Source organism: Zootoca vivipara, chromosome 1, assembly GCF_965207765.1.
Source record: "Zootoca vivipara chromosome 1, rZooViv2.hap1.1, whole genome shotgun sequence".
NCBI classification, from domain to species: domain Eukaryota; kingdom Metazoa; phylum Chordata; class Lepidosauria; order Squamata; family Lacertidae; genus Zootoca; species Zootoca vivipara.
In genome coordinates, this window is record NC_142582.1 from 10,742,068 (window position 1) to 10,755,334 (window position 13,267).

Below are 13,267 nucleotides of genomic sequence, written 5' to 3' on the forward strand. Positions count from 1 at the left end.
ATGTACGGCAACACTTGTTGGCAGTATACATTTGGGCAATTCTCCATAAAAATAGCTCAGAAACTCAGTGCTTTTTTTCCTTAAAAAATGTTTAGGGGTATGTACTTTCATTTTGACTCAAGAAAATCACCATTTTATAGTTCAAATCGGGGAAAATAAATACAGTAAATGGACAAAAGTACAAAGATTCACAAAATGTTTAGGGGAGGTTACAGACGCTTCAGGTTACAGACTCCGCTAACCCAGAAATAGGACCCACAGAAAAAAAAGCACTGCAGAATAAAAGATTTTGCAAAAGAAGCTCAACAACTTGGCCCAAAAAAGTTCAGCTTTTGTCTGGATTTTCACTTTTTGAAATATGACAACCCTAGGGCCTCATGCCCATTAACTTTTTTCCGGGGCGGGGGGGGGGCTCAAAAGATTTTATTGTGGGGGCGAAGGTACTTCTGCTAGGAGTCGCTTCCTAGGGCCAAAGAATAGAATACTGTAACAGAATCAGGATTAACACACCGACCAGCGACGCGGGTTGGGCGTGGCTTATTCCATCCAATCCAAACCCCTGGGGAGCGAGGCCCGTGATGCAGCCGCGCACGCGCAGCCATTGTGACGACCTTCCCACTTCCAGAAGGTTCTTCGCAGCCGGCGCCATTTTGTCGAGGCGGACGGTTTTTTTTTCTAGCGGCGGTTGCTGAGGCCTGAGAGGAGGAGAGACGGGAAGGCTCGTCGTGTCCGGAGGCGCCTTTTGAGAAGCGGAGTCGACTCCGAAAAGGAGAGCGGTAAGTGTCGGGTGTGGGTCGGCGAAAGGGTCGGGACCACGGAACCCCCGGTAGTAATGGCGTGTGAGGGGAAGGATTCGAGGGGGGGAGGGGAAGCCTCTCCTATTTTTACCTCAGGTGTTTTTCCCCCCTCAGGGGGAAACCCACCGGGGTGGGGTTGGATTGGCGAGTCGAGAATGGTTTTCCTCTCTCCAAAGCCCGAGCCCTTCCCGCCATGTTCTCCTCAGGGAAGGCGAGCTTAAAATGGCTTCGAGGCCTTCGGTTTGGCGACGCATACGCGAAAGGCACGTCGCGTCCCTTTCTAACAATCCAAGCTCCTCTGAAATTGCTCCGCTTTCTTAGCGCTTCCTCGGCTCACACATGTCGAGGGGAGGGGGCAGAACACCTGGTTTTTGTGTCGTCTCCCCCGATTTCTCCGAGGTCGAGGAACCCCAGGAAGGGCGAACACGAGAGACATAACTTCCCAGTGCGTCACCGGAGTCGCAGTAATAAATGTGTTGTGGTTTTAGCACAGCCGCAAGCAGGACTCAAGGGGGTTGTAAAAACAACATCATTAACATGACCTGGCAACCCAGGGGGTCTATAGCTGAAAGAAGATGGGCCCAGAGAATAAATCCGGTTGGGGAAAATAAAAAACGCGAAGTCTCCTTTTTTCTCTCTGCCCCCCCCCCCCGGAAACCGTACTCGGTAAACAAACATGAGTATCGGCCTTGCTAAAACTAAGGACAGTGGTTAAAATAGCAAAACGGGATTGCTTGTTGATAAGGAAAAGGAAGTTTGCATAACCTGGCTAAAGCAGGAAAGAGAAGAAAAGCCTGTGGTGCTGTTCCTGCCCCATGGGAAGGGAGGGCGCCAGAGCTGCGGTGTCGCCACCAGAAAAAGCCTTGTTCTTATTACCTCCCAGTTGTAATCCCCTGTAATTCCCGATTGAGCTTGTTTGTTGGGATGACGGTGGGACGTGAAGAGAAAGAAAGGAGCTGCCCTGAGACCTCCAGTTATAGGGCGGTGTGTGTGTGTGTGTGTGTGTGTGTGTGTGTGTGTGTGGAGCGCATTCAAAACAATTGGGAAAGAAGCGGGCCACAAGAGAGAAAAAGAGGAGGCAACCCGGTAGGCATCACCCATCTGAATATGTGCCTGTCTGGACGCTCAGGTCTTACTCATCTGAGATCCTTCCATCAGAGATGTGGTGGCTGGCAACTGGTGGCACTAGGGGTATGCTGTCTCCAAGGAGGCTTGCTTCTCACTTCACTTCAAATAACATTTACAGTCATACCTCCGTTTAAGTACACTTAGGTTTTGAGTACTCCGCAGACCCATCTGGAACGGATTAATCCACTTTCCATTACTTTCAATGGGAAAGTTTGCTTCAGGTTAAGTACAGACTTCCGGAACCAGTTGTGTACTTAAACCGAGGTACTACTGTACTGAAATATAGTCAAACACTGAAGTGTATTCAGGATCTAGGTATTGGGTAGCTGAACTATACAGTGTCAGTCACTTGTTCCTTTTGTTTTTGTGTGATTGTGGTTGATTATGTCAGTTTCAGTTGGGTTGCTACTATAGTTTGTATACAAAAGGGGATGACTGGTTTTAAAAATTGACATCCTATGGTGTTAATGCCCAGTAATATATAATTCTATTAGCATAGTAATACTGTATTGGCATACAAGTTTCCCAAATTTGTGGGCACATTTTGCCACTGGCTATACAGATAACTTATATCTGAGGCATGTGTAACTTGTACAATTTCAACTTTAATATGGTTGTTGGCTGGCCAGTTGAAATTGCAAAAATTAAACGCACCGAAGGTGGCATGCTTAAAAACTTTTAAGCTCTTCTCCTTGCTTACTGGGCTCTGGGAGGCTATCCTGAGATCTCAGATGACCTCACAAGAACTTGCTGGGAGCCTTTCAGGACCCAGCAAGCCAATGTGGAGAGCTTAAAAGCACTCTGCCTTACTTGGTGGGGTAGACTCTTAAGGTGTGTTGGCTCTGGAAGGTAAGACTGCTCACACTGGGGCATTTCTGGGGGTTTTGATTTTCGGCACTTGATCTGTACTGTGGGGTGTAAAGTGTTGTGCTTTTCCATTAATATTAGGGCTTTTTTCTTTTCCATGTTAGGCTTCATATCGCAGTGCATGAATGGGGATTCCTGTCACTGCGGTATTTTGGAAATCCCAGCTATGTAGTTAGTTCCATAAGCTGTTGGTAGTATTTAGTCTCATTGATGTGTCTTAGGTGGCAACAGTTTTGAGTATAATCATTAAGAGTAATGCGTTGCTAAAATGTACTGAACTCTCACATACATTGAGAATTAAAGCAAATGTGGGTTAAAATGAGCAGTGCTGTCAGCCCATACGAAGAAATTACATTGTTCTTTTCTGTTTATACAGTATGTTAATTATTTTTTTAATGCAAGATTTCTGTAGTTCAAAAGCTTATACTGCATTGTGAATATGGATTGGTCCTATTCAAATAATTACTGTTAATATGAGTCTGAGGCATTTCTGTGCTTCAAAGTGTAGGGCTCCAATAAAAAAAAATCTCATTTGACTGTGGTAGAATTGAAGCCATTTTAATTGTATATTTAAGTTGGATCTCATTGCACTGCTTAATAGACTGTCTGACAGGAAGAGAGAGATTTACTGGAAATAGTTCTAAAACTGGTGCATACAGTAATAGTTACTGTTGACTTTTTGTCTCATAAATGTGTGTATTTACAGATGCGGTATTCAAAGCGAACACACCATTCTGATTGGGAAGAAAAACAATGTTTGGATCCTAAAAAAGGCAGCAGCCATCATAAGAGAAGAAGAGAATCATACAGCAGTACACGTGAGAAAAAGCGCTGCAGATATACTCAAACCGAAACTTACGATAGGTGAGTTAGTTCGCCCCCACCCCATATGGCAGGGGGTCAGCCACTGTCCCTCAGACCATGTGGTGGGCCGGACTATATTTTGGAAAATAATAATGAACAAATTCCTGTGCCCCACATATAACCCAGAGATGCATTTTAAATAAAAGCACACATTCTACTCATGTAAAAACCAGGGTGGGCTTGATTTAAATCATAGGTTTCTACATAAAGACTAATTCTTGCTGGTATAACTTTAATATGCAAGTAGATGAAGATTTTTAGAATAACAACTTTTAATATTAGTTTTTTATCCCCAGTTTAATAGGTTAATCATTCATATTTGGACAACTTTTCTGTTGTACTTAGGAAGGAGAAAAATAATCATTACCTTAATAATAACAATTTAAATAGATTTATTCAACTGAAACAATAACATTACAGCATATGTTATTTGCTTAAACAAACATCCATGTTTGTTAACTAATTTGGCTAAACAAAAATAAAATATATATATTTTAAGAAACTTAGACTGTCAGCCCAGCCTACACATGAAAAACTTAAATACTGTCCACTCCAAACAATCAGAAGAATATTGTTTCTATTCTATTCACTGAACTTCTTGAAACTTAGCACTGAATGGGTTGATTCTCTATTCATAGGTTTGTAGAACAATAGGATTAAGGTCTTTTTCTCAACTCTGTTCATGTTATAACATTTTTGCTGTGAAGAAGAGGCATGTGATCTCTGCTGAGTCAAATTCAGTTTTGAGAACTGCAAAAGTAAACCAAGCATCTGTCATAATATCTTGTAGGCAGAGAAACCGCCCAATAATCTTACAAAAGCCTCTGGAAGACCATGAAATTGTGAATGGATTAATGGAATTTATTTACCAAAAAATTTAAACATATACAACCTTATTCTACATAATTAAAAAACTAATCTTTATTTCATGATGGAATAACCTTTGGATGGTAATATATTTTCCTCAAAAAGCATTTTATTTTTTAAAAAAACTGATTTAAATCATTTTTTGATTTTTTTAAAAAACATTGATTTTTATCCACCCTGGTAAAAACACGCTGATTCCCGGACCGTCCGTGGGCTGGATTGAGAAGGCGATTGGGCTGCATCCGGCCCATGGGCCTGAGGTTGCCTACCCCTGCCATATGGCAAGCCTGTGTCTTCAAGTGTTTATTTAGATTTTATTAAATTTAGCAATATATCAGAAATGTTGAGATGGAAGAGACCTGGAGGGTCATCTAGTCCAACCCCCTGTGATGCAGAAATCTCAACTAAAGCATCCATGACAGATGGCCATCCAACTTCTGTCTTAAAATTTCCAATGAATACCTTAAATCTCAGTATGAATTTGAAATACACGTAAACAGACATAACTTGCATGCATGAGAACTGCTAGTTTAATGTTCCACATTAGATTCTTTTATTCTCTCCTAGCCTTTATTCAGATGCCAGCTCCTTCCATGAAAGAGATAATCATGAACGCCGTTATGTGGAAGAATACAGATACAATGACAGTCAACTGTCTGAAACCAGGCACCATTGCCGAGACCATGAAAATGGTTATCACAACCACAGTAGCAAGTCATCGGGGCATAGCGGTGGAAGCAGTTACAAAAGAAAACACAAGACTCATCATAGTAAATCACATCATTCACATGCGGTATGTATAATTTAGAGCACCTTGAATGTGATTATACATATAACTATTCACTTGAATAATCGCACAAATGAAGGGAGTTGGAGATGTATTTTAGCATAGAAGTACGCTTTTTCTGCTAGATCTTACATTCCTGAAAGGGGAAAGTTCTGTAACATGTAGACAAATATTTTCTAGTGTTATTAGTATTGCTTGTTTATCAGGTAGTATTCCACTTTTCTGTTTGAATACCTGAACTAGGCATTTGTTGGACGTATGGCTAAGATGCACCATGAATATTGTTTCCCCTGTTAGGCAAATTGAGTGAAACCAATGGCTTCAAGTTACATTCTGAATGTCTTATTGGGCAGTACAAAAATGAAAGTGGAATAAATGCCTTGTAAACTGATACTGATGTGCTTGTGTTAAATGTCAAACACTATTTATTAGATTAATGTAATCTCTCATAAACAGCTAGACAAGACTGTGATCCCAAATCAGGAAGGTTGATGGTTCAGGGAAACAAGTTTCTTTGCAACAATCTATCTTACCAAGCCAGCACATAGGTGCTTCAAGGATGGGAGTTGCATGTTTAGTACAGCCAGTACTGTTGGGTTCTCAGCTGATGGACTTGGTCCACACATTTTTCTTCCCCACTCCCAACCATTCAGCAGTGGATTAGCGCTGCCAGAAGTGGTGCTGATAATTGGCTGAGGGAGGGAGAAGTCTACAAGGATAGCAGTGGGTGCTGTGTAACAATCAGGATGGATATGTGTAATGCACATATCTCCTCAACTGAAGCGGTGGCAGTGTGCAATTAAGTAGGTTTTGTGATTTTTGACATTACTCACAGAACACCCATAACGAATTATGTGTACTGTACAATATGTACTTTAAACGCTTTACATTTTGTTGACACTCTTTATTTACCAGTAAAAGGCTGCACATTATGCAGTATAAATTCCAGTGCTTGTTATGTTACAGCATTAAACAGAAGACATTTTATTTGCAAATCTTAAAATACATATTTTTTCTAGTGAACCATATTTTTAAAAGCGTTTATATTGTCTGTTATTGCCTTGCCACTTGAAGTACCTTATCTCAAAATCTGTTCCTTGCCATGTTTTTCTCCTGTAACCCTAAACTATGTGCCCTGTGAAATTCTGGGGAATTTGAAATTGTTCCTGCCAACCGTTTGTGGCCTGGCGCGTATCTGAATGCCTGAATATCTCCCTGCTGAATGAATTTCGTATTCTGCCCTGAATTCACTCGGGTTTATTGATTGGCTGGATGATCTTGGTGCCGCGCACTTGCCGTTACCAGAGGAGTCACCGAAGGAAAAGATCGAGGAGGAGTGTAGAGGATGATGAGGAGGGTCACCTGATCTGTCAGAGTGGAGACGTACTAAGTGCAAGATGTATAGAATATTTTTCAAAACTTATAATACACTTTTCAGATAGAATAATTTCTTTTAGATAAGAAGCCAGGAGTTTTTGGAAGTCCTTTCCTTTCTTTGGTTTTTTTTGTTCTGTGTTTTGTTTTTTTCTTTGGGGGGAGATTATTTTTATATAGAAGTTAATTTTTAATTGGAACTTCTTACATAGTGAGCAAGTTAATTTAGAATGAGATAGACATAACTGTCTTGAAAGAGTTGTCGAATTAAATATTTTAAAGATGTCTAGTTACACTTTTTTTTAACATAGCGCCACTACCTAGAACATAGCATGGTATTTTGAATAATGAAAATACACCACTGTTTGTATAACTAATTTCTCCCCTCTGTTTTTAGATGAAATTGTCAGTATTCTGGGTGAAGGTGCTTTTGGGAAAGTCGTGGAGTGCATTGATAACAAAGCGTAAGTTTAACTTTTTCTTGTAAGAGCCTGACACCTAAATGGTGGCACATCTCTTTTTCAGATCCTTCTAGAGAACCCACCTTCCATGAAGCTTTTTCTATAACCCCTTAGTTCTTTCCCCCCAGATGAAACAAATAAACCTAGGTACTTACGATGCTCCTTACACGTTCTCATCTCCCTTTCCCATCTGGTCTCGCTTCTGTCTTTTCATTGTCTAAATCCAAGTTGTAAGCTACTCAGAAAGGGGATATTTTTGTTTGTTGCTTTGTAAGGCACCATGGTGCTGTTAAGAGTAATAATAAAATGGATACGCCAACTTTTTGTGGTTCAGCATTTCCCTGATAGCATTGTTCATTCAGCTTGTCATTTTCCGTCAAAATAATATGCATTTCCATCAAAATAATATGCCAGAAATTATTTAAGTGTTGAAATGAATAGTTATTTTGCTAAACAAAACTTGTTTAAACTTTGCTTTATACCATGGAGTAGTCTTGTGACTGTTCAAAACTTTTTTTTTTTAGGGGAGGCAGACATGTAGCAGTAAAAATAGTCAAAAATGTTGATAGATACACAGAAGCAGCTCGTTCAGAAATAAAAGTACTGGAGCACATAAATACATCAGATCCTAATAACATATTGTAAGTATATTATAATAATGTGAAGTTTTTACAATTGCTTGCATGCTTTTGTGTTTATTTGTGTGATTCCTTTTCAGAAGAAAATAATTGGGGCTTTCATTGGTGTATTGAACACAATTTTTTTGTTTATGTTAATGAGGCTGCATTTTAAATTTTAATATTGTATTTTAATCTGTATTTTAATTAATTGCTTTTTATGTTTTATTGTAATTTTATTGGTGTTAGCCGCCCTGAGCCCAGTTTTGACTGGGGAGGGCGGGGTATAAATAAAAATTTATTATTATTAAATCTTAACTCAGTTAAAAGTTCTTTAGATAGCCACCCTGGCTTCCTTAGGCACCTTCCATGTTTCCATCTCATTGGTATTGCCTGAAGTTGTGCTTTTAATATCTCCCTTTTAACAAACTCCCAACCATCATGAACTCCCTTCCCTTTCAGTAAAGTCTAGAATTTGAGTCTTAGTATGCTTGGTTGCTCTTTCTGCTGTATAATAAACTCCAGAAGAGCATGATCACTCCCACCTAATGATCCTGCCACTTCTACCCCACTAACAAGGTCATCACTATTGGTTAGGACCAGATCTAAAATGGCTGATCCTCTTGTTGCTTCTCCCACTTTCTGGACAATGAAATTGTCTGCAAGGCCAGTGAGGAATCTGTTCGACCTTATGCTCTTGGCTGAGTTTGACATCCAACAAATACCGGGATAGTTGAAATCCCCCATTACTATCTCACTTACTTTTGAATGCTTGGTCATCTGTTCCAGGAAGGCATCATCTGTGTCCTCAGTTTGGCTTGGGGATCTTTAATAAACTCCCACAATGAGATCACTGTTGTTTTTCTCTTCCTTAATTTTGACCCAGATACTCTCAATTTGGCTTTGAAGTTTTAAATCCTAGATCTCTTCACAGGTATACACATCCCTGACATATACTGTAACGCCACTCCTCCTTTCCTGTTTGGTCTATTTCTCTGAAATAGATTGTATCCCTCTATTACTACATTCCAATCATGAGACTCATCCCACCAGGTTTCATTATTCATTATTATTGTATTTACAGTCGCTGTGTCCAGATGTTGGAATGGTTTGAACATCATGGCCATGTTTGCATTGTGTTTGAACTGCTGGGACTCAGTACATATGACTTCATCAAAGAAAACAGTTTTCTGCCATTCAGTCTTGACCACATTAGACGAATGGCTTACCAGATTTGCAAATCTGTAAACTGTAAGTACACATAGCACTTTATTTCTGTTTCTAAAATGTCTCTTAAGACTCGAAGCAGTTAGTAGTTAAAAGTAGAAGAGGAGTTTGAATTTGATATCCTGCTTTATCACTACCCTAAGGAGTCTCAAAGCAGCTAATATTCTCCTTTCCTTTCCCAACAACACTCTGTGAGGTGAGTGGGGCTGAGAGACTTCAGAGAAGTGTGACTAGCCCAAGGTCACAATGCACAGTATATATGTAGGAGCAGTGTTCTGTTTAAACATCTCTTGTAATAATTTTCTGACTTCTCTTTACAGTTTTGCATTCAAACAAGCTAACCCATACAGATCTGAAGCCTGAAAACATACTGTTTGTGAAGTCTGACTACACAGAAGCTTACAATCCCAAACTGGTAAATCTCTCATTTCTTACATTTAAAAGCTCCTCTCACCATTGATCTCTTGCGTGTATGCTTAGTAATTCTGGTATATTTCAGAAACGTGATGAGCGGACACTGAAAAATCCAGATATCAAAGTTGTGGATTTTGGAAGTGCAACATACGACTATGAACACCATAGTACTCTTGTGTCTACAAGGCATTACAGAGCTCCTGAAGTTATTTTGGGTGAGTAGAAAAGTAGTTTAGAAAGTTACTTTTCTTACAGTACTTCTGTGAGTCATTTTTAGACCATGCTTAGTGAGGCTGCTTTAGGAGTGACAAAGAGGCGAGAACAAAGCTTTCCTGTGGAAAAGGAAACTGTTTGCTTTTTTTCTCCTGTCATACAAAGGGCTGGTTAGCGAAGCCAAAGGAGCCACATAGTTGCCTAAGGGAGAGGCACACTGTAGCAGTAGGGATCCATGGGAGGGACACCCCACTGGTGGCAATAGGTTTCGAACGCAGCGCCTGAGGCACCTGGAGACAAGTCCAATTTGGACACTGGAGTACAGTGGACGCTCGGGTTGCGAACGTGCTCCGTGCGGGAGGCACATTTGCAACCCGGAGCGCTGCATCTGCACATGCGTAGGTCGTGATTTGGTCTTCTGCACAAAGCACGATTTAGTAGTTCTGTGCATGCGCAAGAGCCGAAATCTGGAAGTAACCCGTTCCGGTACTTCTGGCTTCAGCACAGTGTGCATCCCGAAAACGTGCAACCTGAGGTGTGACTGTAGTTCCAAATGTAGCAAATGTTGGTTTCATCTTGAACTTGCATTAGAATTAGGGTTTCTTTTTTAGGCAGTCTGTTTTGTGACTTTCCCATTTACAAAATATTATGAACCTGTTTGAAGAGCTTTTTATGCAATTCAGTTTCAGATCAAAAGCTACATGACAGTGTTCTTAGATAAGCACAATTTATTTTCTCTCCCCACAGCCTTGGGATGGTCACAGCCTTGCGATGTTTGGAGCATCGGCTGCATTCTTATTGAATATTACCTTGGATTCACAGTATTTCCGGTATGTAACTGCAGAAACATTGGATATAGGGACACGTGATGTTTTATCGAAAATGCTATCATAAAAACCAAGAGTTACATTTTGTTTTTTTTAATGTGACCTGATGAATTAGAATGAACTCGTTTGTGTGAAGTATTTGACATTCAATTCTGTAATAGTACAGCAGTCACTTTTCTGATGGAGCCCTACATGTTGCATTTCAAATTTACGGACTAGTTGATTTCTAAAACGGGTTGAGAGGAATGGATCACATGGATTTAGCTGGGTGTTACTTCAGTTTCAGAGCCAAGTGCTGTATCCCTTTATAGCAATAGTTTGTGTAGTGGGTGCTTACTGCCATTGATCAGTTTCATGAGCCTTACTAAGTTGCAACTGCAACGGAGAGCTGACTCTTTAGGAGCGTGCTAGATACTTCGCTCACAAGGGTCTACTTAACGTTACCTTATATAGGTACTATTATGCAAAAACAAACTTGCTTTCCTCAAAGCTATGCAGCTGCCAGAGAACCCAGAAGGCAACACACTCCAATAGTTGGCTCTATATACTGTGAATAGTTCTAGCTTTGCTTTTGAGTTTTTCAAGCACATTTACATGGCAATATTCCATCTTTATTAACAGACACATGACAGTAAGGAGCACCTGGCAATGATGGAAAAGATACTGGGACCGCTACCAATTCATATGGTCCAGAAAACCAGGTAAACTTTTTAAAGGTTCACTTTCTATTTCCCGGCCCATAGCATAGTGCCATCCATTTCTATTTTACCTTTCCCTTGATTAGTTTGTAGTCATTCATTGTTGTCATAGCAACCGCTTCACAAATAAATGTTGTTATGAATAGTATTCTAGTCCTAGGTCGACCTGGAAGTAGTTTGAGAAACGTCCTTCCTTGTTCTATAGGCAACTGTAATTTGAAGAATGCTTTTCCTTGTAGCATCATGTTCTGGTTGCAGTTACTTGTTTTAATATTTATAGACCACCTCTCACTTTTAAGTCAGTGTGCATATTCAAGAGTAAGACAGTGTACAGTGGTACCTCTACTTACGAATTTAATGCGTTCCGAACACACATTTGTAAGCCGAAAAAAATTGTAAGTCAAATCCCATAGGAATGCATTGGGAGAAAAAATTCGTAAGTAGAAGCAACCCTATCTAAACCGCATCCAATATGGCGGATGGAGCTCCATTCGTAAATAGAGGTACCACTGTACCTGGCTTGTTGAGGGATGTGGGGCATACATACATAACTCATGGGAAGTTCAATGTAGTATTCATGCTCAGTGCACTGCTAGTTTTAGTATCCAGGACTACTAAAGTATTGTATAGTGGAAATGGTACAAGTTGGGATTCTTGGAAATAACATGATGAAGTTGACATGTCAAATGGATTACTCAACTTTGAACAGTTTAGTCGTACCTCGGAGGTTAAACAGAATCAGTTTCGGAAGTCTGTTCAACTTTCAAAGAACGTTCAAAAACCGGATCACTTCGGTTTTGGGTTCACAAGGATAGCAGGGCGAGCATGGGAACCTGGTTTTTAATGGAATTCTAAATACTGTGGGAGCTTACAGGAAACACCCCTCATATGTTGTCCCTCAAACTTGTGGAGCTAGGGTGCTATCTTCATTCCTCCTTTTTGCATGAGAAATCTCAAGCAGCTGAATGCAGACAACCACTCATAATTACTATTTTTTTACATTACAAGAAAACGCAAGTACTTCCACCATGACCAGTTGGATTGGGATGAGCATAGTTCTGCTGGAAGATACGTTTCGAGACGCTGTAAACCCTTGAAGGTAAGAGGTGTAACTGCATAACAATACAATACTTTCCCCTACCCCTCATTTGTTTAGTGTCAGGGTGGTAACTTGCTTTCCCTCCTACCCCTAGGAATTCATGCAGTGCCATGATGCAGACCATGAAAATCTATTTGATCTCATTGGGAGGATGTTGGAATATGATCCAGCCAAAAGAATTACTCTTGCAGAAGCCTTGGGACATCCTTTCTTCTCCCCGTGTAAGGAAAAGATATAAACAACAGTTCCTAAGTGATTATAGACTGTGTCAGTCAAAAAGCAATGTATTTATTTTGTAAATTAGATCTGTAAATTCCTTTTCATATTGTCTTGTTCATCTGTTAAACCTTCCACTTGAAATAAAGCATTTGACAAAAATTACTTGACCTTTTTTTCCCCAGTGCAAACCATGTTGTCCTAGTCTTTAATGTTGCTCTTTTGTTTCTGAAAACAGCCCACACATGCAGCCTTGTTGCAGTTGGAGCAACAGATTGTGTCCCAGTTTGGCAAACTAATCAGGCATTCTCTACTATACAGTTAAACAATCCACACCTTCGTCAGTTTGATGATGTGCAAACTAATAGGTAGCATAGCATAGAGGAAATTGTAAATCAGTATCGTTGAACATGCGCCTTATATACTTTGACATTGTAATGGAGCCATAGCCACCTGTCCTTTGCAGTCCACAGCAAGGCGTCCTGATTTAAATCTCTAGCCCCTATAAAATTGTATAGAACCAAATGTAACCCTTAAAAAAGCCTTTAGAAAGGACAGGACCTGCATTTTTACAAAACTCCCTGAAGTTATCCTGTCTTTTGGCCCAGGGTGAATGCACCAGGGAAAAGGCACAATTGCTGTAAATGGAACCTATTCAAAGTTTTTATGGCCAAAATCTGGGAACATTTGTTAGGGAAGTAGGTATTTACCTGCATCTGGGTGGAACTGTATACACACAAGGCTTGCTATCCGAACGCTCATCCAAAACCTTAAAACGCATGTGGCTGATTCACAAAGCTAAACAGCTGGA

The 13,267-nt window shown here is 40.2% G+C and overlaps 1 protein-coding gene across 1 annotated transcript; it reads left to right on the forward strand.

Moving 5' to 3' along the window:
• The first annotated feature begins 635 nt into the window (after positions 1–635).
• CLK1 (CDC like kinase 1) lies at positions 636–12,618 on the forward strand. The gene is made up of 13 exons (XM_035137013.3): positions 636–776; positions 3,499–3,656; positions 5,091–5,316; positions 6,616–6,709; positions 7,082–7,148; positions 7,670–7,786; positions 8,847–9,013; positions 9,310–9,404; positions 9,489–9,618; positions 10,364–10,446; positions 11,065–11,144; positions 12,150–12,240; positions 12,335–12,618. Exons 2-13 carry the CDS (start codon positions 3,499–3,501, stop codon positions 12,476–12,478), a joined length of 1,452 nt encoding a protein of 483 aa, XP_034992904.1. The 5' UTR covers positions 636–776; the 3' UTR covers positions 12,479–12,618.
• Positions 12,619–13,267: the final 649 nt, after the last annotated feature.